This window comes from Falco naumanni, chromosome 6 (assembly GCF_017639655.2).
Source record: "Falco naumanni isolate bFalNau1 chromosome 6, bFalNau1.pat, whole genome shotgun sequence".
Classification (NCBI taxonomy): Eukaryota; Metazoa; Chordata; class Aves; order Falconiformes; family Falconidae; genus Falco; species Falco naumanni.
Genome location: NC_054059.1, coordinates 70,713,139 through 70,740,172, shown reverse-complemented (window position 1 = coordinate 70,740,172; position 27,034 = coordinate 70,713,139). Strand labels below are relative to the sequence as shown.

The 27,034-nt window shown below is 43.8% G+C and overlaps 1 protein-coding gene across 2 annotated transcripts; it reads left to right on the top strand.

Annotated features, from left to right (window-relative positions):
- The first annotated feature begins 639 nt into the window (after positions 1 to 639).
- Positions 640 to 27,034, top strand: MTMR9 (myotubularin related protein 9). Of its 2 annotated transcripts, XM_040598259.1 has the most exons (11): positions 1,337 to 1,423; positions 4,012 to 4,115; positions 4,277 to 4,385; positions 5,147 to 5,272; positions 12,418 to 12,591; positions 14,580 to 14,797; positions 16,388 to 16,549; positions 19,102 to 19,243; positions 19,807 to 20,027; positions 22,228 to 22,379; positions 23,087 to 27,034. In XM_040598259.1, exons 3-11 carry the CDS (start codon positions 4,350 to 4,352, stop codon positions 23,236 to 23,238), a joined length of 1,383 nt encoding a protein of 460 aa, XP_040454193.1. In that variant the 5' UTR covers positions 1,337 to 1,423; positions 4,012 to 4,115; positions 4,277 to 4,349; the 3' UTR covers positions 23,239 to 27,034. The 2 variants fall into 2 exon arrangements, with proteins under 2 accessions (XP_040454192.1, XP_040454193.1); XM_040598258.1 differs by lacking the exon at positions 4,012 to 4,115 and having other exon boundaries at positions 640 to 1,423.

The following is a 27,034-nucleotide window of genomic DNA, read 5'->3' as shown; positions in this document are numbered from 1 at the left end:
GGGTGGGGGGAGGTCTGTCCTTTCCTAATAGCTCCGACTGCAGCACAGGCTGGGACTTACGCTGGGAAGGAACGGGTACAGCCCGTAGCGGGCTGCCGGGCAGGGGCGGCCGGGGGAGCCCAGCTCCGGGCTGGGGGGGGCGGAGAAGGGGCTGACGGCTCCGCCGGGAGTGCGGGGGCGGTGCTGGCCGCAGCGCCTTCCGTGTCCTGCATGCGGCTGCTTCTGGGGACTGCCCGAGAGCCGCCCCCTGCGCCTCTGCGCTCCCCCTGCCCGCTCCCTGCGCGCCCCCTGCCCACCCCAAGCTCCGCCCCGTGTCCTCCCAAAGCCCCGCCCCCCCACCCGGCCGGGTCACTCCGGCATCGTCCAGGCCCGCCCCAAGCCCCTCCCCGCGCCTGTCCCTTCCCCCATTGGCTTCCCTCCGGTGAGTCCCCGCCTCTTTCTGCCCAGCCCGCCCCTCCGGCCCCGCCCACCTCCCTCAAATACCCCGTGAGGCCCCGGAACGGCTGTCGTGGGGCTGTGAGGTGCACCGGGCTCTTCGCGGTGTCACCGCTTCCGGTAAGGGCAAGAGGTCCGCCCCCGGAGGGCGGCCGCTGGCGGTGATTGGGTCTGGCTGGTCACGTGAGCGCCCAACATCCGGGAAAGAGCCCCTGAGTTTCCGGCCGGGAGCGCTCTGCCGGGAGCCTGCTGGGAGCAGCGGGGCCCGGGGGTCCTGGGGCGGCTCGGCGCGGCCGCTGCCCCCCTGCGCCGCCCGGGGCTACCCTCCCCGGCTCCTCCGCTGCCCTCCCGCCTCGCTGCGCCTCGCCCCCACGCAGCAGCCCTGTCTCTCCTTTTGTCAAGCACCGAAGGTCTCCCTCCCCGCCGGTTCCCCTCAGTGAGCCGCCAAGGGAGCCCCGTCGGTCAGGCCCTGGGCGTCCCCCTGGGAAAGCGGGGACCGTTGTGAGAGCGTCGGCCTGCTTTGAGCGGGGTTTGTGGTAGCACCCGCTCTTCCGGCTCCCCGCATCGCCTTCCCCCCATCCCCGCGTTCTGGCTGGGTTCCTGCAGCGGGCCGGGGGACAGGCCCACCCGCGGGTTATGCCCCCGCCTGCCTCCGGTGGCATCGGACAGGGCTGCCCGCCGGTTTCAGGCTGTCCCCAGATTCTCCATCCCGTCCCTACTGCTGTTGTTGAGGCTGCCTCTGTTTCCTCCAGAAAGCTTTTGTGGCAAAGGCCTCCCTGGGCCCCTTCCCTTTGCTAGCAAGCATGGAGTTTGCAGAGCTGATCAAGACCCCTCGAGCAGACAATGTCGTCCTGCACCGCCCTTTCTACCTGGCAGTGGAGGGGACTCTCTGTCTGACTGGCCATCACCTCATTTTTTCTTCACGGCGTCAAGACAATGCTGAGGAGCTGTGGCTGCTGCACTCCAACATTGATTCTATTGAAAAAAGGTATGCCTCCTAATTTCCCTGCCTACCCATACTTCATTGTTTGTGTCCCACGGGTTGAAGAGTGGTTGTCAATACTGGCTTGCACCTCAGCTGTCCCAAATCTAGGTCTGGAGAGGAGAAAGGACAGTCAATTAGAGCATGGGGCAGAATGTTGGCATGGGCAGGTTGATTCTTGCTCTGTTGGATATTGTCGCATCTTAAGAGGGGTTTTCTGTCATATATAGGGTCAGAATTTTTAATGTTTAAAAGCCTTTGTTGGCAGTATTCTGTGTTAATTGTTCATTGCATTTCATCAGTAGTTCTCGAAATGCTTTATAAAAGATGCATCTTTACCGCCACCTTTAAACAAAGATGGAAGCCGAAGCAGTGATAAAGTCATTTGCTTTGGGTCACTCGGCAAAACTGATGACAGGAGTGGGCTCTGAACTTTCTCAGCCCCAGATCAGCCTCCTACTGCTCAACAGCATCATCCCCATACTTCTCCAGCTGCTTATGGAAATCAATAACACTTGAACTGGAGCTGCAGCACTTTTTTTCTCCTTGCCCATCCCCTTTTGTTAAAAAGACTTCAGAGATGAGCCTCCATACCATCACTTCTGTGTGCTTTGTGTGCTGTTGCCCCATCATGCTTTCCTTGTTGAGTGGCAGTCCCATCTCACCTGGTCATTGTCTTCTGCTTCCTCACCTTTGTCCTTTTTTCAGTTTCCTCCTAATATTTTCTTTTTGCTGTTAATTACAAAGTCAGTTCCCTGTTTCCCCTGCCTTTGAAGGACATCTGGTAGATATCCTTTCTGCCAGCAAGCCTGGAAAAATCAAGCAGCAGTAATTAAAGATATCGGGTTGCCTCAGAATCAGAGAATGGGTGAAGGACTGGATGCTGAATAAGGTTGTTCCCATGTTCCAGACTTCTCTGAGAATTTCTGACAAATGCTGCATCTTGGCCTGAGGGTGGAGAGGAACAGCATGGTGGAAGCCTCAGGAATTTAGTTCCCATCTAGTACTGCTCAGTCATCAGGGTGGTTTGTCCTTCTCCTTATGCTTGTACTAAACCAGCTGTAGCTCTGTTGTGAAAATTATTGTAGACAAGCTTTTCTTTCTTATTTTTTTATGAGCTTAGTTGCAGTTATAATGTAAGTTAATACCAAATAAGCAAGGAACACTTTAAATTACGGCAAGGGGTAGTGTGTTGTTAGCTTAGTATGTGATTAATAGGTACGTCTGCACATACTTGCAGCCTTTATTGCCAGCCCTGGTTTCTAGAAGGTCTCTAGAGTAGACATCTCCCTCCCTGAGAGTAGCTATGTGTGACTATAACAACAATGAAACTTTGCTGTACAACAGGGTAAGAGGATATTCTCGGTGCCCAAGAGAATGGAATAACAAGGCCTTTAAACCATTAAAGGTTGTGGAAGGGTCCAGTTTGGCACTACTTCAGGTTATTAGTGCATGACAACTGTTACATTGTGCCAGGTTCATAACATCTTTTCTGCTTTCATGGTAGGAGTGTCCTTTGTACAAAATGGTGTTTTCTCTAATTATCAGATGGTCATCAATCAGCTGCTTAAATTTTTGTGGCTTTTTAAGTGACTGAAATAAGGCCTGTAGGGTTTGTTTGAGAAGCAGAACAGTCTCTGGTGGTCTCCTATGATCTTTTTGGTTAAAGAAAATGGAGCCCTGGTGATGCATTATAGCTGCACTGTGTTGTTATCTCAGACCTGTGAAATAGCTCTGCAACGAGGGCAAACGATGCACAGACTGGTTCTGCTGGAGTTGCGGAACTTTTCTGTCAAAATGCCTGTAGTTCTTCCTTCAGCACTACCCAAATTATAATTGGTTCTGCGTGTTAACCTTTGTCTGCACGGTAGAAATAGATAATGACCTTTCTGTGGTAATAATAATGCTACAATAAATTACAGGTGCCTTCTGTAGCAGAGGTGAAGCAACCCAGAGCTGAGCAACAGCTCTCCTTGGAGTGTGTACAGCTCTGCCCTTCCTGGTGCATGCCTCGCCTGACTGAGGGTTAGGCCATGAGGGACTGAAACTTGGTCCTGCAGGTCCTGCCTGCTTCTGCTTCTTGCATCACCCTTGGCTGCTGCAAGCACTGCTGTGGTGTGTGAGGAAACTCAGCTGCTTTTCCTCAGTTCGCTGCTTTGCGAACCAAAATCCACGTCATTCCTGTGAATCCTAGCGGCTAGTTAAAGAAAACGCTGTTTCTGTTCAGGAATCGTCCTTCTTTTAGGTACATAAGGAAGACTGGCGAGGGCGTCTGTGAGCTGCGTTTTTGTTTGGTAGCATAGAGCTTTTTCTGGGTTGACTTGCATTGTAGCCAGCAGTGGTAAGACGTTGACTTCTCTTGAGGTCTGCAGAGCAAATTGCTTGGTGGCACTGCAGGTATCAGAAACCAAACTTTCTTGTTAAAGACAAGGGAGTGTAATGTAGCAAGACTGAAATGTTACTTTAAAAAGCAAATTAACCTCACGTGTTTGTAGCAATATTAAAAGTTTCAATGCATTACTTCAGTGAAACTGGAAACTTCCAGTGCTATCCGAAAATACCTGAACACACCTTTTCTCTGTCATGTCTTAAAGAAAAGCTGGGAGGAAAACCTTCTCTTTATCTCATATCCAATCACTGCCGTATCCCAAGGATGGAATTAAAAGTGGACAACAACTTCCAAATACCAAATAAAGAGGTGACTTTGTTTTGTTTATTTTTTTAAAGATGATATTGCAGATAAATTACTACTAATGGAATTTTGTCTTGTAGGCATATGTTGTGGGAAGAGCTATAATACCTCTTCGTACCTTAGAAGATCCCATTCTTAAGAGGCTCTTTCTTTGTGTCTTGCTGTAGGTTTGTGGGCTCATTGGGTACCATCATTATAAAATGCAAAGATCTGCGAATTATTCAGCTGGATATACCTGGAATGGAGGAGTGTTTGAACATTGCTAGCTCTATTGAGGTAAGAATTCATAATGATAAATTACTCCTACATTCCCAGATCTTGATCTGATCTCAACAACCTTTTTTTCAAGAAGGTTTTCATTGATGTTCTGGAAGGCAAGTGACAACTGTGGGAGATTTCCTTTCAATTGTTAAAATACTGTTGCTTGTAGGTGTGGGTTTTCTTGAAAAAAAAAAAAAAACAAAACCAAAAACAACAACAAAAAAAAACCAACCAAGAAAAAACAACCAACCAACCACCCTACTTTTCTTGATCAAGTATGTTGTTCTAGCATTTGGGAAAATGAAGCTTGGCTTCATCATGCCAGAGTGTGAGGAGGCAAAACAAAATCAGGCTGGTTGAATTTCATGCATCTCAAACAACATTAAGTGACTTCTTGAGTTTAAGTTGTGTTGTCAGTAATGGGGTAAATGCTACGTAGGGTGTGTTCCATTAGTTATACCTGTTCAGTGTGTATCTTTCTCATCCTGTGGTGTGCTGTTGCATAGGGTAGCCTGCAGAAATGATACTCTGTGTACAACCCCACAGCTGCTGTTAGATTGTCTGTTACCTGCTTTCGTTTGTGCTGCTGGTTTTTTATGTACATTAAAAGACTTTCCAGGTACCTTAGTATATGACCACTAAACTTGAAATACTTCCGGGTGGCTTAAGTTTGCATCACCAATATTAGAAGAAAACACTGTTTGCTGTATGTTTTCCTGCAATAAAATAGCAGTTTGAGTGAATTAAGCAGCTGTTTATTTCTGTCTCCCACACAGGCACTTTCCACCCTGGATTCTGTCACTCTCATGTATCCTTTCTTCTACCGGCCCATGTTTGAAATTGTTGAAGATGGCTGGCGCTCTTTTCTCCCTGACCAAGAGTTTGAGCTCCTTAGTTCAGTGGTAAGTTGGATGTTATGGGTATGCACAGGTGCTTGGATATACTCGTACAGGTAGCTTGTGAGGTATTTCACCCACTGGTGTCTGGACAGGAAATCCTGGATGGTAAGAATAGCAGTCTGGTGCCTGGGTGAAAACTGGGTGTTGTTCAAATAGTCACTCTGTAAACATCAGGAATTTCTTTTTGTGCTCACTATTCCTATTTCACACTTGTGTTTCACCTTGTACAAATGGAGTTTTGAGGCCTGTTTTGAAGTTGCCTGGGAGGACATGAAGGTCAGAAATGTTTTGGTCCTTATGGGGATGGCCTGCCTTATTGTAAGAACCAATTTAAGATCTTTGGCCCGGGTTTGTTGTACTTAACTTTGCATCGATGAATCTCTGTCAACCTCTTAATTGAAATGAGGCTGCCTTTAAAAAATCACTAAGGATTTCTTAGCGCTCTAGCACGATGACAGTAGATAAAGGTACCCAATTTGAAACACTCTTAGCTCTAGTTTGTGTTTGGGAGGGTTCAGAGAGCAGGAAATTTCCAGTCCTATTCTTCCAGGTGCTTTGAGAACATGTTGGTATTATTTTGGTGACTGTGAAGTAGGAATTGTTCTTGTGGGTGTTGCCTGTTGTATCTGTTATGCAAGTTTCATTTTAGGATGCTGAATTTGATAGTGGGAACTGGCTCGGTTGCAGTTGCCTGCCTGTTTTAATAGTGCTTTGGGTTAGCATCTCTCTGGTCCAAGTCTTTGTTTCACATTAAATATGTGTGCTTGCTGCATCATCTTAGGTTTCTGAGACCACATCCATTAGTACAGCATGAAAGAACATTGATTTTTTTTCTTTTGTCTGGAGCATTTATCACTTCCTGTTTATGACTAATAACTGAGTAACATGATTAGCTTGACCAGCTTCATTTGATGAAGTCACTAGAAAATTAAAGGAGTTAAGAGACCTTTCTATTTTAGTCTCCTGATTAGAGTACTCTATGTCCTATCTTCATCTGTTGTCTAAAGACATACAAACTGACCTGTTGTTATAACTATCACCACAGTTCAGTTTTAATTTCAGCTGAGGAAGTCAAAGATCAGAGTGTTCTCCTGTTTGGAGGCAAAGCAGCAGATGCCTTCCCAGCTCAGCAGAGGAAGCTTGCAGGCATCTTGCTGAGAATAAAAAGGCCAGAAGTAGAGGTGCTATCTGGTGAGAAGGGAGGAGTGTGAGAGCAGGGTTGAAGGCAGCAGAAGGAAATCCTTTGGAGCTCAATGAAAGATTGCAGGAGGTGGTTCTGCCTCTGTGTTTTGCTTTCTATGTGTAGACAAAATCCTTTTTAGATTTCAGGGATCAGATGACTGCTGATGGTTGTACTTACCAGCATGATACAGGTGCTAACATGGATCTGTTGATGCCCCCTTTTTTTTTTCCCCTTTTTTCTTTCAGAGGTTTAAAAATGAATTGACAGCTTATTTATGAATCTCCTGGCTTTTGGAACATATGTTCCTTGGAAGGTTTTTGTTTAAAAACCTGATTACTTCGCAGCACTACATTTCAAGGGCAATAATTAATTTCTGTAAAAGGTAACTGTCTAACAGCTGTTGATTAATTCTTGGCTTTTAACCCAAAACTTCAGCTCCACTTTAACAAAAAACCTCCACTTCAACAAAACAGTGATAAAAGCCATGTTCAAATGACTTGTGTTTCCTGAACAACAGATGAATATATTGTGGACCAAATATTTATTGTTCTTTAATTGAACTGTCTTACATGACAGGCTAGAATGAGTAAATGGCTGATTTATTTTTTTCTCCTCCCATAAGTCAAATGAGTAGAATTTGGAGAGTTACCTCCCTCTCCATTAAATCATCCATCTGGAACTGTTATGCCTTTACCTTCCCCAGTATGGTAACTACTTGTCAAAAACCATGTTTCATCCACATTGCACCCCTAGTAACAGATTAATTCCACATTTTTCTGCTACAGGAGAGTTGTTTTAAAACTGACCCATTCTATAGTGGCAAAGTAAAACTATAAAAATTAAAGATTTTAAAAGTTAGGTAATACAGTAAAAATTTAGATAATTATACTGTATAATTTTATTTATCTTGGTGTATGTTGTGGCAAATGTGTTTTCTCCCGACACACATACCCACTGTGTGATTTTGCTCAATTTTATTGATCTGACAGTGTCACCTAGCATCACCCCTAGAATTTGATAGAAACCATGTAAGTGCTTTGTCCCTGCAGCTCAGCTCCAGGATGAGGGAGGGTGCTATATACTATCACAGCAGTCTTGCAGTTAGTCCATGAAGGTGTAAAGGGAAGAGCTGTTAAGTCAAATGTCTTCATTTGATCTAAAAAAAATGGAGGAATTAAAAGTTTCAGTGGGCTGTTGTTTGCCGATGGTTGCTGGTGTGTGTACTACCTGTTTATTTTCTTGGGAATAACCTACACCACGGGGATGCAGGGCTTCTGTCAAGTGTGTTTCTGTGAACTGCTGTTCTGATAAACCAAACAGATCAACAGAATAGTTCAGTTGACAATTAAATCATATAAATATAATCAGCTCAACATTTCACTAAATGTCAGAGCGAAAACTCCACAGTTCCTGCAGGCTCCGAATTATTGTATTGTGAGATGAGAATTTAAAGATACTATAGACAAATATATGAATGGAGTAAAAGTTGCACAGGATAGTTAATACTTGGTTATCCAGCTTTTTGTTGTGTGTTGTGTTTTTGCTTGAAGCACTGGGTGGTTGATACATGAGATCTGGATTGGTTATAGGTATGTCAGGTGAAACACGTGAGGGAAAAAAAATTTCTTCACTGTACTACTATGTAACCAGTGAGTGGCTGAATGGAATTAAGAGTACACACAGGAGGTTTTATTTTTTTTCTGAGGAGTTTGATAAAAGCTAATAGATTTCTCTTCTGCCAAATTCTACAGCTGCAAGATACTGCAGATTGTAACTCTGGAAAACTCAGTTTCTCCTTAACTTTAAGTGAAGAGGCCATGAGAAGGTTGTATACTAACAGTATAATTAACATGAAGGTATTACATTGCCACAAAATTCACTTTCTTCATTCACTGTTTTTTTTTTTTCCTTTTTCTCCCCCCTCCCCGGCCCGCTGTTTTCTTGTAGGAAAGAGCTCAAGGTTCTGGACAGTTCAGCTGTGTGTGCTGTATTCTGTACTGGAGCTTCTTGAAAAAAGCTGAACTTCCTGGGTTTGGGCTCAGTTTGCAATGGTGTGAAAAGCCCGTATTTTGCTCTTATCAGACAAACATCAGTCTTTGCATATGTTGTATACTTCTTGTCCACACTCAGTCTCTTACTAACAGGGCTTGTTGCCTTCTGCCTGTTCTTGGGAATAGCCTCTGTCTCTGCTGCTTTGCAGCATCCTTTGAAGTCCATGCTGGTTTCTTTACTCTTCTTCTTAAGGCTTATTAGTAGATCTTGAGTCATTTCACACAGTGTTGTGCAAAACAACCTCTCCTAATAATTGTAAGTTTTAGGCTAAAAACAACAGTTATCTTTCCTCCTTTCAGTAACATTTGAAAAATCGGTATCTCTGAACAAGTACTATGACAAGAAAAATAGAAATGTAAAAGTTAATCCTGCACTGTGTTCAAGACAATACTTCTGACTACTTTGTTTTCTTTGGAGTCCTCTCCCCTTTATGCTCAACCACCAATCCTTTGCTGCTTCTAGCCTGAAGTGGAAGTGACTTTTTCTGAATCCTTTAAGTACAGATCTCTTGCTGGGAGAAGTAAATGTTAACCTTGTACTTCCTCTGAGCTTCATGCAGCATATATATCCAGTGATGTCTGAAGGTGAGATCTACCTCTTCTCTTTCATTGCAGTCCTGTTTCCTGTATCTGCATCTACTGCTGCACATACTTAAATTGCTGTTACCTGCTCTTCCAGTTGTAATGGCAACTTTTTCTTCCAAATTGCAGACATACCCCAAGCAAAAGCCAAGAAGATACTTGCACTGTTGGGTTTTACTGTCTGATTCATCTTGGAGTATACTTTTTGCAGTCTGAAGCCGGCATTGCAGAGGTTAACTGGATCTCTGCAGAAGTAGCTATGCTACAGAAGACAAATGGTGCCAATTGCTGCCACGATCCTCATCCTTCCCATGTAACAGTAAATTATAACTGGATGACATAACATATCGTCTGTCTTGCTTTATAAATGGTGAGGAGGGGAGGTTATGGGCAGAGTTAAATTACCAAAGTGGGAGATAAATAGGATCAATACTCTTCCATTCCTTTTCATGCTGGTGATATCAGTGACAGTCAGTCTCTCAAATCATACCACAGAGTTCTGATTTTGCCTTCTCCACATCCTGTGTGGCAGTAAGGTATTCATCAGTTCTATTCTATATCCATGCTTTTTTCATTGTAAACAAATTGCACACAATCGTATGAAATCTGCTCTAACTTAAAGTAGACACCTCAAAAAGCTATAAAAAAAAATCATTGTTGGTACATTAACGTAAAAGCATGAGCTGTGACCAGCCAGCCTCCTTTACATGATCCAGGGCTTTTAATCTCTACCTGTGACGTGACTGCCAGAGGCAATTTAGCTTTGCATCTGGGAGAACCTTCGCTTTTTATAAAAGGTAGATGTTCAGAGCTGTTTTGAGGCTAGTGAATAATAAATAAGCAAGGATGGTGCAAACCTGTCTGGATAGGCTGCTAAACACTAGTAGCAGTTGCTGTTCTTGATGATGATAATGCACATGTACCTTTCCCAGCATCTCTTTCTTGAGCTGTTACCAAAAGGGACAGTTTTGCTGTCTCCTATGCCACAGCCTGTGTGCCTTGGATCTACTGATGACAAAACTGTTGTGAATTGGACCAACTTGTTCATCTGATGGAAAGACTTCATTGCCAGAAATCCTACCTCAATCAGTCCTAGTTTACCGTTGGACCAGTGAGCCAGTCAGATTGGTTTCTATGATCAGGTACCAAGCAGGAGGTGTAGGGGCAAGAGGCAGCAAGCCTCTGGAAGAGAGGAAAGAGACGAGACCTACCTCTGATCAGAGCTGTATAATTAATGCATGTTAAACCAACCTTTCTGAATTGATGTGGGCTTCTGTGTATTCTGTTACAGTATAATTTAACTGTCATGCTCTTCTCTTACTTTCTGTGATACCTGCTTTATCCCCCTACGTTTTTGTCTAGCTGAAGCTTTCTTTGAACACAAATGAGTAGAGGTATTTTTATGGCATCTGTATGAGGTCTCTGCCTACTGCAGCAGCATGCAAATGTTCCCCAGTCTACCAAAACCACCTCAGCTGAGGGGTTACTTAAGGTCTTGTTTGCCTTCTTACACGTGTGTCATGTCAATGCGTAGGAACTAAAGGAAAAATCCACCTTGAAAGCAGCTGCCTCTTCCTCTTCAAAACATTTTTATATTTCATTTTTACTTCTTTGTGTCTGGAGCTTTTACAAGCAAACTTGACTGCTGTTCTGCTGCTGCTTTTAAGAATTTAACACTGCTGTTAAAATTAAAACATGTAGAGGCTTCTGGGTCATTTTCCCCCCACTGAGGCTTCTGCCAGTAGGTTTTGTTGGCCATAAGAAATGTAGGGTAAGGATGCACTGACTGAAGATACAGCCCAGTCAAGCCACCATCCTGCCATCAGGGACCATGAGCTCAGTTCCCTGCCAAACTTTAGGCAAGGTTCTGCTGTGTGATATGTGCCCCTGTGGAAAATATATGCCTTGTGGCCATTTGGCGTACCTGGATGGTATCCTCAATGCAGGAGGCAGTGGTGCAGTACCAGTCCAGAAGCAGCAAGCCCTCCATGAAGGCTGGGTTTGTCCAAGGTTGTAGTTAGGGCAGTGTCAGCTCTTCCAGCCTGGACTTCGGTAAGCGAGGACACCTTGTCAGCAAGGTTGCTTATTGACCTTTGGGTTTGTCTGAGACTGAGCCAAGTCCTGCATCTGATCCTGGGTATCGGGTAGCCTGAGTTCTCATGCCAGGTGCATGCAGGGTGCCAATATTCAGCACTTCTTTCACAAGTGTTTGGCTGAAAAACTACGTAACAGGAGTTCACGATGAGACCTTTGGGCTTAGATGCTGTATTGGTTCCAGAAGGTGCTTTTGGAGGAAGAGCTGCAGTGCTTTATGTAAAGCAGAGCCCATAGAAGAGAGCCAAGCTGGAAATGTTAAACTGCAGTTTTCACCTCAAAGCAGCTTTATCATCTGGGGTTGGTAGACATTCTTGCCTTTGTTGGCCACCGTTGCCTTGTGGATAGTATTACTAACTTTGCTCTCAGCACAGATAGAGGTTTAAGCCTGTGTTACCTGCATCTAAATCAACCTTTTTCCTCTAAGTCTGCTGATGTAGGAATACTTTTCTGTTCTGGGGTCTTCCCAGAGGCATACCATGCTCTTACTTCCTATGAGATTGAAGCTGTCTGCAAATTTTCTGAGTTATGTCGTAATGTGTACTGCAGACATGCTGTCTGCTGTGTCTGTGAAATATGTAAAAGCCACAGTTGCCCATTTCTGACCACGCAGGCTTATTTTGTGCTGTTTGAGGATGCGGATAAACCAGATGGGGAACAGTTGTTCAATTCCTGCACCTCAAGAACTGGAGTCACCTGATAACTTCTTCTGTTGCTTATGAGCTTTATCTGCATGCTGGGTAATGAGCTTCTGGGAGCAGCTGCAACAAGCTATTATGATTGCAGGCAGCATCAAGAGGTGTGGGGGCCAGAAATAATTGGTCAATAAGCTTATAAATGGATATTAAAAGGACTAGGTAGGGATATACCTTAAAGCATCTGTAATACAACGTCTGAGAGATAGTGGGTGAGGAAGACACTGTAGAGAGTGGCTTGTTTGTTCTTGAATGGCATCTTTTGCCATGTTCTTGTTTGAGACAAGATGTGGTGCTGGATTTGATCTGACAGATTAGTGTAGTTGTGCTGTTATGGGGGGTCCAGATTCCTGTGTGAACAAAAGTGATTATGTCAGTAGTGACAACTGAACTTTCATCTGTGGTGCAAATAGCATAGATCACCAATATTACTCTGTGCGTGCTTTGTCCCGAATAGGGAAGTTCCTCTGCCCTAATATGTTATGCTGTAACAGTAGTAATGTTTTCTCTGACCCAAAGCCTATGTGTTCTGATCTTTTTCAGACAGATGAATGGCGTCTAAGCTGCATCAATAAGGAATTCTCTGTCTGCCCCTCCTACCCTCCGGTTGTCATTGTCCCTAAATCCATTGATGATGAAGCGCTTCGGAAAGTTGCCATGTTTCGCCATGGCAGTCGCTTCCCAGTCCTGAGCTATTATCATAAGAAGAATGGGATGGTAAGCTGCGTTTGAGTAATGGTTGTACCTGCTGGAAGTGTGTGAATCCGTTGAATGAAAAAACAACTTGAGCTCTAGACTTAATACAGTTCACACAAAGTTTGCTTATTTTGGTTTCCAACTTCCTAAGTGTATGCAGCGAAACTCATTTTGGGTGATGGAATGAGTAATCTCCATCCTAGAAACAGCTGTTAATCTGCTTGTTTGGGAGTGTGTGTGGCATAAGCTTGCTTGCAGCAGTAAGAGCAAGATGAGACTTGTAAAGCCACTGCTGGCACCTTTATTTGCTTTGTCAGCCAAGAGGTTTTGTGCTGAAAAGATGGCAGAAACCACATTGTCCTGTCTCTGGGTGGTGGGCTGTTTCCTTTTTAACAGTCACAATGACAGCAAGCATGCCTAGAGCCAGCACTACTTCTGCTGTGTAACGGTTGAAGGAGCAATGTGTAACAGGTTTCAGGAGCAGCAAATTCTTGGTGTTGTGCAGACTTTAGCACCTTTTGACAAGCCAAAAATCTAATTGAGTGAATGATTAATTAAGAAATGTACTTAATAAAATTGTAGAGTTAATTCTTTTTATCTCTTGCTGATATGACTAGTTCTGAGGGTGTTGGGATGTCCAACCTGCAGCTTGTAAACTTGATCCAGGCTTCTGAGTCAAGTGCTCTGAAGTGTTCTCACCTCCTGTTGCTGAGACTTGTAAGGCTTGAATTGGAGGATGTCTAGTCTGACTTAGTAGTACCTTTGGGGTTTTTTGCTTTGCTTTAAAATCAGCCATCCACCAACTTCATAACAGTTGTGCTTTCTGCTTTTTCTTGGCTCAATTGAAAATTATCGAGGGAAGATTTGTTCAATTGCCTCTCCAAATTGTGCACAGTTCAAGTGTGAGGAATATAATAGCACTTGGCTCAGAGTGCTTGAACTTGTGACAGTAACACTGGCTGTCATGTTGCTCTCCTGACTCAGAGTTCATGAACATAGCTTGGCTTGGTGACTGGCTGCCCTCACATTTCAGTTATTTGAGCTGCTGGGATGCTTTCTGAATTGAAAGGCATTTGCTAAAGAGAAATCTCAGCTCATAAATCTGTGGACCCAAGGTTTATTAGTCTAGCCACTAAGTAAAACTATACCTAAGAGGCATCTAACACATGAATGACTCAAGTGTTTTAAAAACGCAGTTGGGAAGAGATGTTAAAGATGACAGTCCTGAAGATGTTGGTTGATAAAGGAACTATCATCAGGAAGCCAGTTCAGTGGCTCACAAAGGTGGTACTAAGGGAATAATTAAAGGGATAAAGCCTCTAAGAAGGCATCCGTAAGTTAGAAAGCAGCCTGCCAAATGATCGCTCAAGTCAAGGATTTCTACTTCTGTTTTTCAAATAAATTCAGTCCCTGCAAGGGATTGTGCTTAAACTGAATGATTCAGGGCAAGGGAGAGCAGCCGCTGTAGGAAGAACTAAGGGGATGTTTCTGTGCATCAGGCAGTGCAGATCAGGACATTTGTCTGTCTGGGTCCAGGTGTGGTGGATCAAACTTGAAGCAGATGGAAGTAGGAAGCGTGGTGGGGTGAGAGCTGCACCTGCTGGTGAAACTCCACAGAAAAGAGCTGGAGATCCAGGAGGACCCCACTTGAATTTTAGCCCTCAACTGATAGAGGAAGCTTTTTAAGGTTGAACTATCTCGCTCCCATAAGCATTGTAACAAGTGACCTGAACTGTGAAGGAAAACAGGAGCACCCTGGGTGAATTTCAGTAGCACACTTCTCTAGAGAGCTGTTCTCCATGCCTGGTGTTGAGAACCAATGATCTAATGCATCAGTTTGCAGTCTGCATTACAGACCCCTGAGAAATCCTCTAATGCAGGGGTGTCCTTTGCATACTGAGTTTAAATCTCTGTTCTTGGCTTGGCGCTCAGGTGATCAGTGGCTTTCAGTCTGAAGTCCCTCTATTTCCATGGAGAAATGCCTAAGTCATGGTTATTTGTCTCTGCAGGTCATGATGCGAAGTAGCCAGCCTCTTACAGGTACAAATGGGAGACGGTGTAAAGAGGACGAGAAGCTTATTAATGCCACACTACGGCCTGGCAAGCGTGGCTACATCATTGATACAAGGTCCCTGAGTGTTGCCCAGCAGGCCAGGGCCAAAGGAGGGGGTTTTGAACAAGAAGTACACTATCCCCAATGGAGGAGGATTCACAAATGTATTGAGAGGTGGGTGAAATAGCACAGGCTCTCCTCTGTGTGTGGCTCTGTAGGGTTGCATTGGCAGAGCCATGCTAGCTCCACCGAGTGTTTGCTTCTGTAAGAAGTGGCCAGGTAGCCTGGTTCCTGTCAACAGTCACGTTCTGTTTTTGACAAAATTGGGGTATGTGCGTGATAAAGGTATTTGGCTTTGGAAAGGTGTGTTTGGTTCCTTATTCTGAACAACCTACTGCAGGTTTCAGACATCAGGCAATCTCCCTTTGCTGTCTCTTTCTCTGACCATATGTAGCTGTGATCCAGCTTTCCTGTGTTCCCCTTTTGCAGTAGCGCACAGGAATTAGCAAGTACCTGGCCAGGAAACTTCTGCATTTGAGGATTTGTTCTGTGGCAGTCATGCTTCTCTTACACAGTACATTCTAGACTTCTAAAATTGGGTTATTTGGAAACAAGCTACTAAGTTAATAGACTTTTAGTCTGACCTTATTCAACTGCTTTTAAAGCTTAGTTTTGGAGAATCCTTCTATGTGGGGATGCAGTAATGTTACTGGGGCTATTGGAAAGCAGTTGCTCCTCTCACCACTCTATAGGCCAGCTCTTGAGGAGCTAGTATAAGGAATTTCCTGCCCATTGCTTTGAAGTGTTTGGCTTTGCTTCTAAAAATCTTAGGTGGACTTAAATTTTATGTTGATTATTTTACAGGTGGATTTAAGCATCAGATAGAGGAATGAATAAACCATAATATGTGAAGACTAAATATCTCTTTGTCACTTGGCTTTGTCAGAGATCTGTTCTTTGATCCAGTCTACTAGCTGCATCCTCTATTAGACCTGAGCACATGCTGGAATCAGTGTTAAGTGGTGTTTGATCCATCAGTAGTTTGGTGTCCCTGGCAGGTGTAGTGTGAAACAAGACCAGAGAAGCATCTGGTTTTATCAGCTGTATGCTGAATGCCAGCTTTCCAGGGCTTGAGGACATAATGCAGCAAATGCAGAAATGTTCCCTGCCCCTGTTTTTTCTTTCATTCTTAAGAAATTAGCCAAACTAATTTTTATGTTGCAAAGTTGAGTCTAGTTTAAAAATTTGTGTCACAGTAGAGATGTGTCCTTGTGTTGGAAGGTTTTCAGATTCCTGTTGCAGCTTTACAAGTTAAAACTCCCCCAAAACTTCTGGTGTAGTACAGAGAGTGAAAATGCAGCACTTGAAGCTTGGCTGACACTTGCTAATGTCTGTACTACCGTCACGCTTGTATTTGGTAATGGGGGTGAGGCTACTGTAACACTTTCTACATGGAAAGTGTTAAGATATGGCTGCACCCACACAGAGCTCAAGATAAGGAAAAGACCCTGCTGTTGTAATGCCTTATGAAGCAATTTGCTTTGAAAGGTAAGAGACTGCTTATGTCCAAAGAGTGGCACTGTGCTGGCTGTTGGCCCTGGTTTGGCATTACCGTTGAAAGCAGGAGACCTCACTTCTATAGGGTCATGCTTTTTGAAATAACTGCATATAAATTGTAGTGCTTGGTTTTGAGATCAGTGTATTTCTGTAAACATGTCCTGGTTGCTGTTACTGCTTATCAATAATATTTTGCTTTTCCCAAAGGTTTAATATTCTGCAGGAAAGCCTCATCAAACTTGTGGAAGCTTGTAATGACCAGTCACACAATATGGACCGCTGGCTTAGTAAACTGGAAGCTTCCAACTGGCTGACTCACATCAAGGAGATACTAACTGCAGCCTGTCTAGCTGCTCAGTGTATTGACAGGTAAATCTTTTTCAGAGAGCCTTGAGTTTCTCATTCACTCATTACAGATTGCTTGCTAAATACCTCTGCTTCCACTTTAAGTATTAGTAACTGGCTTGCTTGTACCCATGCAACATACCATTTCATCATGGTTGAGGAATGTTTCTCCAATAAATCATGCTTGCATTTTTAGAAGTACAAGCTGCCTGAAGGAGGAAATATTGGCTAAGAATAGGTATTGGATCATCTAGTTAAGGTATATTCCTGCATCTGATGCAACCAATCTAATGTAGTTAACTTTATTGAAGGTTTACATTAGAATCTGTCCATCTCAGACATGTATCTGTTCAGTAGCCTAGTAAATTGAGAACACAGAAGTGGTTATGAAGTTTGTTGTTTGGGTTTTTTTTTTGCAGCTGAAGTTTTCCGATACCCCACCTTGCTTCTAAAGATTAAAACAATGGCATTTTCTTATTTTTCCCAGGAATTGGTCTGGTGCTTTTTATTCTTGAAAGTTTTATCCCCATAGGCCTATCTAAGCAATCCTGTTCATTCCTTTTAAGTGCTTGTGACTTCTTTTAACCTGACATTCCTTTAATATACTGCTGACTTGGCTAACTTGTCTTCAGACCTCTGGCTGGAGAACAAAAGCTAGCTGTCGGGTGCCACTGTTTGTAAGACCAAATGCAGGGGTCTAAATGTGATTTCTTTGTGGCTCTGTCGGGGAAGGCCCTTCTCAAAACCTGGGGAAAACCTAGCTTTTCATACCAGCTAGGGAATATTACACAGATACACAAGTAGGCTGAAATGCAGTCTCATTGGTAAAACAGAATTACTGCATTAAAGTATGAGCTGCTGTGCTTTTTAAAAGCACTGGCTGTGCTTGTTTAGTTATTGACTGTGCCAGAAAAGGGTTGCTCTTGATCAATAGCTTTATCTGTAATTCTTTGCTGCGTGTGTATAATGAGAAAGATCGGTGACGAAACTCCTCTGGCTCGTTGGGACAATGAGCAATTCCATCATTTTTTAACTTTAGCTTTGCTTTTTCTGTTTACCTGGTGCTATGGCATGCCAGCCTGGCATTGGTGTCTGGTCTGCCTTGATTACAGCTGGGCTGACAAGGATGGTTCAGTTATATCGGCTGCAAGGAGGGAATGGCTGGGACAGATCTTGAAGGTCTGGGGCCTGAAAGATGAAAGGTGAAAATAGTGTCATCCTGGTGTGCCCCGTTTAGAGGAGCATGTAGGCTTGCGGTTAGCCTTAGCAATTGTGCTTGACTGTTAAGCAGCCTCTTTATCTGCCTTGGGGAGGAAGAGAGGAAAGTATCTGAATATTATTTATACCATAGAGGCAACCATAAATGGGTTGGGGTTAGATGTAGGACTATAGACAAAGGTGTTGCAATACTTAAGGTACAGATTTTTATGCTCTTCATTTCAAAAAGCAGGTCATATCTGCAAGGCTACTTGCTTGGTAGATTGAATTTTCTTACCAATGCTTTGCTGTGTACCTTGGATCTCTGTATAGAAACAAATGCAACCTGCAATTCACTTTCTTTCTAGATGTAAGGATGTTGGCAGAAGTGAGACATTGAGCCAAAGTTTGGGAAGAGTAAAGGCAACCGTTTTAACAGTTAAATACCATTTAACGGTAAAAATACCGTTTAACACTATAGTCTTTCTTTCAGGAGCATATGGATGAGATTTTAATATTGTATCCAAATACAGCATAAGATGGAGAAGAGGGGAGGCAGTTGGCTGTCCTGGGCAGCCCCTACTGGATTGGGGCAGGGGCTGACAGCACCTGGGCCCCTAGCAATGTGCAAAACCTTCCTGCCCCAAACTCTGAGGGCCCTCTCCTCCTCATGCTGTTCTGTTGATTCACTTATGCTGGCTGATGAGCGAAGAACCTTTGGGCTTGGCTCTTTGACAAGCTTCCTTGCTCGGCACGCGAACTCTGCTGCTTTTCTGGAGGCCAAGCTCTGTCCATCTTTCTTTTTTTCCTGAACCGGCTTATTGGCTAGCTTTTCTTGCAGTAAACCCCAGTTGAGGCCCAAATGCAATTAAGCCCAGTTTGAGGAAGAATCTGAGTGTTGTTTTGCAGAGCGTCTGAGGGGATGATGTGTCTTCATTGCAGTGCTTATGGGAAAATTTCAGAGTACTTAGCAAATCAATAAATGACACAAGCAAATTTTGAGATGCATTTCCATGCTATAACTCAAAGGGGTACCATTTCAAAATTGTGAGAACCAGAAAAGAGATCTCACCATGCATCTCTTGTCAATGTGGCAAAAGCTCTGGATTTCCAGAATGCTTAGCAAGAAGCTAAGCCTAAGTGATGCAGAGCTCTGGTTAGTGTTGGTTGAGTATCCATGTGGAGAAGGTGGTACGCTTCCATGCAGGATGCGGAGCTTATGAGAGAGAGGAAACGATAAAGTGCCAGCAAAACCTCAGCATTGTCATGGCAGCAATACTGGTGTCCATGGGTTGTCATGGTGTCCATTGGGATGCAGATGTCCTTGATGTGTTCTGCTTGTTCATACCCTGACTTCTTTCCACCTTTTTCTTTTACAGGGAAGGTGCATCAGTGTTAGTCCATGGGAGTGAAGGAACTGATTCAACGCTCCAGGTCACTTCTCTGGCACAGATTATCTTGGATCCGAGGTGCAGGACCATACGTGGCTTTGAATCTCTTGTTGTGAGGGAGTGGCTTCAGGTAAGAAATGCCTATGGACAAAGCGGCAATCTTTTCCAGTGACAGTTGTATTGAGAAATAGCCTGAGAGGCAGCAAATAGGTTGGACCTTGTTGCAGCCCTGTGTAGTGTGAATGGCCTTTGTCCTAAGAGCAACATCACTAACTGACTCATTTGTGCCTCTGCCTCTCATGGTAGTGTTTTGGTTTTGGGGATTTACCTGTTTTGTGTGCTCAGGGTGAACATCTCTAAATTTAGAGAATGCTGTTCAGACTAAACCACAAAAACTTGGTTCTACTCTTTGCACTTCTGCAGCTAATATCCTCAGCCTGGTCCTTTGGAGCACCAGCTTGTTTTGGTAAAAACTCTCTGATCAAATACAAGGTTATTTACATAGCCTGAAAAAGGCAGCAAAGTTGGTCATGGTTCCTAGCAGTTTGTGACTGGATGCTTGATGAAATTACTGTTGTAGATGAGAGTAGTATTAGCATTGTTGCATGGACAGAACTAAACCTAAAGTCATTTTGCTACATGTACTCACATCCCATTAGTCTGTGTGATGTTTTCTCTGATTCTTGTGTATAGGCTGGTCACCCCTTCCAGCAGCGCTGTGCCCAGTCAGCCTATTCAAATGGCAAGCAGAAATGGGAGGCCCCAGTGTTTCTGCTCTTTTTGGACTGTGTGTGGCAAATACTTCGTCAGTTCCCTTGCTCTTTTGAATTCAATGAACAGTTCCTCATTATGCTCTTCGAACATGCTTACGCTTCACAGTTTGGGACTTTCCTGGGAAACAATGAAAACGAAAGGTTGGTGAGGATTCTTGCTTTGAACTCTAACTATTGGACTGTATCTGATAAAAATAAAGGTACCTCGGTTTGAAAAACGGTGAGGGTGCTTGCGCAGTCTCCCTTAGCATGGGTGAACTTCTCGTTGCAGTTATGTAGTCTGATGCAATGTTAGGGGGCTTGTCCCTCTTAAAGTGGGACAGTGTGACTAAATAAATTTTGTGGTATGGGCAGGGAGCTGAATTAATCTTCAAGTCCAAGCTAATACCTTAGATTGTCTTTTCGGTTTCCCTCTGTGGCCTTGAAAGATCTCTGCCCATCACCAGTTTATATAGTCTCTTATGCAGAAACTCTTCCCATAAAAGAATAAACAGCTAGAGTTCGGCAATGGTGTGACTCATAGTGGTAAGAATCAAACTTGTCCATGCAGGCCTGGAGGAGAAGGTCAAGGCAGTCAGAAGCCAAAGTTGAAAAGTCTGGTTCTTACCTTAACTGTCAGGGAGGAAGATGACTGCAGCCCAGTGGTCCCAATACCCCCAGGAAAGGAAGGCTTTGGTTTTTTTATATCATCCATTAACTGTTGAAAATGGAAACCGTGGAAGATCTTATCATAGAATAGTTTGGGTTGGAGGGGACCATAAAGATCATCTAGTTCCCACCCCCCTGCCATGGGCGGGGACACCTTCCACTAGCCCAGGTTGCTCCCAGCCCTGTCCAACCTGGCCTTGAACATCTTCAGCCTCAGTTACACCTTGGCAAAAGTTTTACTTGTTTGGCTCTGAGCGTCAGGATTAGGTTTGAGGTCTCTTTGTCCATGCAGTACTGCAACTTCAATGGAAAGACCAAAAATCCCTCCGGCTGTAACCTGTTACTCTGAGAAGTGTGAATTGTCAGTTTGCATTGGTTGAGTTTGAGTGAATGCTATGAGCTCTTGGATGGGGATGCTTGTGCAGCTTTGAAAGGAAGCAGCCAGGACTGCATTCTGCTGGAGTCTGCCTTGTCAGGTTGTGATAGGCCTGTGCTGAGCTTTTTTAGAAGCTTGAGCAGATCAGCACCTAGCTCCTGAAATCCTAGCCTGGGCTAGGTGCTGTGTTGTACCAGGTGGGGCAGCTCTAGGCATGCCCCGAGTAGAGCTACTTGGAGTAGTAAACACAGTGGAGCCCCAGAGGACTGGAGCCTTCTGTGGCATATGCCAGCTGCCAGAGAGGTTTGGATTCCTGTTCTGAATTTGGCAGTTCTGTTCTCAGGATTGCTGACCCTGGTAAGACCGTGTCTGATGGTGTCCTGCTTAACTGAAGACCGCTGAATGAGTAGAAGGGAAAACCAGAACTGATAATTACAGATAAGGAAGGCAATTTAAAGCTTCCTATAAATGTGTCTGCCCTTAAATGTTGCTTAGAAGAGGTTCTTCTGCAGAGCTGCTGATTTGGTCATCTGCAAAACCAAGTTAGACTTGAAACCAGTAAAATGAAATTTGAAAGAATATTGAATGTTACATGTAATAACCTGCCTGTCACATCTGACCATGTCAGCCCGTGAGCACAGAGAATGTTTGAATTCTGATGTTAAGCCTGTGCTGTCTGAAGCATTCACAGGGACAGTCAATCTCCTGCCTGGGTGGCAGTTCAGTTTGCTAGTGCGAGCAGAATGAAGTTTGCCAGAATTTAAGGAACAGACCCAGACCTCTGTATAACTCCAAACGTGGAGGTAGTTTGACCCAGGAAAACAGCGTGGCTTTCTCTCTGTGCTCTGATGCTTCTTGCCACCAGAGGGACCTAAGCAGATGTGCCCATTGCACGAGTCCAGCGGTTCTGCCGCCTTAATGTACCCTGAGAACTGCACTACTGTCTGTCCTTGATGCAGACCTGCCACACCTCCCAGCTCTGTCTTAACACAGGAGTTCAGTCCCTTTCAAAGCCTGGCAGTCGAACCACTTCGAGCAGGTGACTTCATCTGGACAGCAGGCAGCTAACTTCACCCAACTTATAAATGTTATTTCCCCATTGTTTCTTCAAAACTGACTGTAATCAGCCAGGTTGAGTAAATGGGACAAGGTATAAGCCTAAAGTGGCATTGGTGAGAGGTACTGAAGGGATTAGCCTGAACTGTCTGGGCTAGTAGCACATGAAAAAGCTTGTGGCCTTCTAGTCTGTGAGGGTCTCACACAATGACTCTTTACAATATAAAAGTGAAAGCTAACTTGTCCCTATGGGTTTCTTAGGTCTAAACTGAAGCTGCCACAAAAAACTATGTCCCTGTGGTCCTGGGTGAACAGGTCTGAAGAGCTGAGAAAATTCCAGAATCCTCTTTTTGAGGCCAACAGCCTTGTCATCTGGCCCTCTGTTGCCCCACAGAGCCTGCAGCTCTGGGAAGGTAAGCCAGGCTTGCTGCTTCTATGGCAGGCAATATATATTTTGTGGCTACTTGTAAAGCTTCTTAAGCACTGTCTCTGCTCCATGCTTAGTCTGTATTCCAGCTGATGGCAATCTCACTCCCTTTGAAATCTGTTCAAAAGTATTTTTAGCATGTGCCATCCCAAGAGGTATAATGCTTTTTCCTTCTAAGGTTTGGTGGTGTGCCGCTCTGTGCCAGGGAGCCTTACTAGTACCACATAACTACTTAGCACAGTATTTCTGCAGTGATGTAGCCTAATCTACAGAAGTTCTGCAGGCCTCAGGCTTTTGTTCTATATCAGCCAAGACTTCCCTTTCTCCATTACTGACCACATTGTGTGGTAGGTCCCTGCTGCAGAAACTTTCTCCATCCCATGCATGCTGAAGAGTTTACTTATGGTGAAGCAAGCAGGCTGTCAAGGCAAGGTGGAGACTGAATATGGATAGGTCTGATCAGTATATGAGAAAGAAGTACTGAAACCCCCTCATTTTTTCTTTATTAACCTTGTTTAATAAAACGGTGAACTTGGAGAGGAGGGTCAGCATTTCTAAATGCTGTTTGGGGGGGAGGGAGAGAAAAAAGTGCATGAACTGTATGCACATAGCTTGAGAGCTGATGAAATATGGATAACGTTTCTTCCTTGTTACAAGAAACCCTTCTGACTTGCACTGTCTCTGGGCTTTCAGGTGTCTTTCTTCGGTGGAACAGGCCTTCCAAGTTCCTAGATGAAGCCCACGAAGAAATGATCAACATTATAAAATACAACAAGGAACTTCAGGCAAAGGTTAACGCATTGAGGAGGCAGCTAGCAGAGATGGAAACAGATGATAAGATGTAGGAGAACCTGTGAGCTGGCAGGGCTTTGCCTCAGGTCTTTCCTTTCCAGTCCCCTTTTAAAGACTAAACATGGACGGTGCATGTATTGCAGAACCCTCTGGGTCAGCTGACCCTCAGTCCTCCCACTGCTAAAACCTTCACTTCACACTATGTACCTCCCTGGTCTCTGGGAGGGATTTTTGTTTTGTTTACAGAAGGTGTACACAGCTGGGCATAGTGTCCTCTCTTGGCAGCTTTTCTGTCTCAAAATTGTGTACAGTGTCGTCAGAAGCTGGAACTCTTACCTCCACTCAGCTTATGGATGACCAGGATGGGCCAAGAGACAGGATGTTTCACATTTAGCTTGAACTTTTTCAGGTTTTGTTGAACTCCTCAAACACTCGTAAGGATTAAAATACCAAGTTATGAATAGATAAGTAAAGGCATTTTGTCTGAAAGCACTTGCCAAGAGTAAGGCAGCTTAGTTCTCTAGATTCCTAGAAAAACTAGAAAATGGTATAATTTAACTACAGGCTTTACCAGTCTATAAGATAGTCTCAGTAGCCTTCACATCTAACACTTGGAGGGTTTTGTGTTAAGCATTGGCTCAGGAGCAGTAAGTCAAACACCAAACTAGAGCAAGAGATTTCAGTGCACTACAGAACCGAACTAGGGATTCTGCTGCTAATGTTCATGCCATGACCTTCAGTGGAATTGTCCCTCATGGACAAATATCTTCCTAAGGAATAAAAAACTTTACTTGGAAAACAAAAAGGTTAAGTAGTTGGCGGAGGCATTCACTGCAAAACAGTGGCTCAAAGCCGTCCTTTTAACTACGGCTAGGCTGCTCTCTTGAAACTTCCAACCGCACTGGCTGGTTTTGTATGCTTAAACAGGTTCGCAGCATGGCTAGGATGCAAGAGCAGCATTTAATCTACAGCTCAACAAAACATTTTTGCTTTACCTGGTGTGCTTTTTCCTCTAGTGCTCTTACTATACCTCTTGTGAAACATCAAAAGCAGAATTTGGAAATTAAGGTGTTCTAACATACTCGGTAGCTGCTGCAGGTTAAGAAACTGTCACACTACAAAAATGCTAATAGTTTAGATCATTTGTAGGTGCTAAAATTGCTTAAAGACTTTAGGGATAAGCCTCTTTCCAAGTAACTGTATTTTGTAGCTGATATTTGTGTTTCTGTGACTGCAATCTACTTTTATAAAATCGGTTTTCACTAGACAATTTTTTTCCTTTAAAAAAAAAACAAGATAAAAGTGAGTCTGAAATATTAACTCACCTAGGCATTTGTTCAGCTTGATTGCATTGGTAGCTGTATGTGACTGAGATGATGTGAATTGACAACAATGTATGTGGCTGGGATTATTTTAAAAGCACTTTGTTAGCCTGTTTCTACTGAAATTAGTGGACCTACGTTAGATCAGAGTTGATACCTTTGAAACTGTTGAGCTTCCATGATAATTTATGCTGGTTTGGAATGAATCTGCCTTTATTTAAAAGCCACTTCTCATAAAGGTAGATACATGTGAAAATGCAGGATCTTCACTTGTTATAGAAATAAGTGGAGAGTAATCTGCAAAAATCCTGTAACCACTAAATCGATTTTAAGAGAAGTTCCATAACCAAGGAAGCGATATAAAATCGTGATAGTGATTAAGTGCTACCTTAATGCCTTTTGCTTTGGTCCTTACTTCCTTAATTATTTCCTTCTTGACTAACCTAAGCTTAGTCCTGAAGTCACCTGACTTAAAAAATAAGAAGGTCCCTTTTTAAATCTTTTTTTCATTGAAGGCAGGAGAATAATTGCCCCTACTTGTGATACCGGTTTGCTTTTAGGTTTGGAGAGTGACAGTCTCATTCTCTAAATAAAGTCCGACAGAGTGCTGCTCAGGGTGGCTCTTGATGTGTACTGTGTAACAGGGGAGGGCACAGGTTGGCCATGCCTTCCTCCAGACATTGGCTGCTGGAGCTACCTTCTGGGTACGTTGCAAATCTAAGCCCTGAAAATCATTGCTCACCCTTTAAAAGTAAATCTGTGGGATCTACACCTGTCTGGATGTTGTATGCCTATCCAGTTCAGAATTTCCACTGTTTCTGTACATCTGAAATGTATTATCACTACCCAGATAGGAAGGATTCAGAAGGCACTATTTTCCCCATAATGGACTATACATAAAACACACTTAAAGGTTATGCAATTTATTAACATAGTAATTATATATTGAGCTAAATAATAGAGAAGGAAAGAGGTGTTTTTTTTACCTAATTGCCTGGCTCTAGTCTCTCATGCAAACTGCAGGCATCTGAGGAAATTGTGTAACCAGTTGTGACAGCTAACAAAAGGCAGAAAATTATCTCCGAGCTGGCATTTCATCCTTGACTTGTCTGTTGGGGCTCAACCCACACCAGAGTGCTGGGTGCTGCCTTGGCTTAGTGCTGGTGTGGATCACAGCCTTCATGTGAAAACGCTAGCGTGGGTCTGAGTAGCCACAGCAGTTTCTTCCCCGATTTCTCTGCCATGGGTCGCCTTGCAGTCACTGCCAATAGCGGGAGCTGGAGGCTCAAGTTAACCTGCGAGTAATCACCATGAGACCTTATCTGGAGCGGTCCTGCTAGGTAGTGCAGGTGGTGGAGCTGAGACAATATGCATGGACCCTTACAGCCTCCTGGGAGAAGACAGTTCACAGATATTTTATGTCAGGCTGCTTGCATATTCTCTTTTAACCTTTTCATTCCCAGTGCTTTCCAGGCTCCAGTCTGGTGGCTGCTCGGGTAACACATAATGGAGCGCTCCAGTTCTTTGCTTTCCTGTATGCCCCACACATTTATATACATACCTAATATTGATGATCAGTTTGCTTCCTCTTAGAGGGAGATACCCGCCGGACCCTGCCACACGCCATCGCTGACACCCGTTTTGCAGGTTACCTGTGTCTTCCTGAGCTGTGAGCGCTGTGGTAGTGCCCGGCTCTGGTTCTTCAGCCTGACACTGCCTTACACCTTTGCTGACACCCCTGCTTCTGCTCTTTCTGCACATAGGTATTTGTGTAATAAGCTGGACACTGAGGGTCCCCTCGCCCAAACTCTGGGGTCAGTCAATGCGGACGCTCTGCCATTTACCAAAAAAAAGGGAAAAGGATCTAACTTGCACAGTTTTCATAAGGGAATATATACCTTCAATATTTTGATTGTATTAATCTAACTCTTGAATGTGGTGACTGGTTTAAGTGCACTATTGTCCATGTTGCATATGATATAACTTAAATTGCACTGTACAGCATATTGGCGTCTAATGTATGCTTTGCTAAAGCCCCAGAAAGTGCTATCGTGTACAGGTTCCTGTATGAGGAGAAAATGTCTATACTAGCACTCCCTTTTTTTGTAACTCTGTGACATTGAATAGCACTGTGTGATGTGTGCTATGTGTCTCAACTAGTACAAATTTAAGTGATGAGTGCACTTCTGTCTGAACACCTGGAATTGCTAACTGGACTTGGATGCTGCATCAGTCAGTCTTGTATTTCTTTTTTTGATGAAATAAGTAACAGGGCTGGGAGTTGTATGCTGTGTTGGTAGATGTATGCTGTACATGTACAGAATCCCAACTGCTGTGGTGTTAAATATATTGCAAAAAAAAAGTAACAAATCTGAGAAAAACTGTCATGGCTCAGATTGCTTAGCCGTTTGGAGGGTGAAAACCAGATACAAAGTGACTGTAAACTTTGCTGTAGATATGTTGAGAACATAGTAGAAATGTCTGTTCAAATTAAAACCTTGAAGACTATAAAAGTTCTTTAATCACA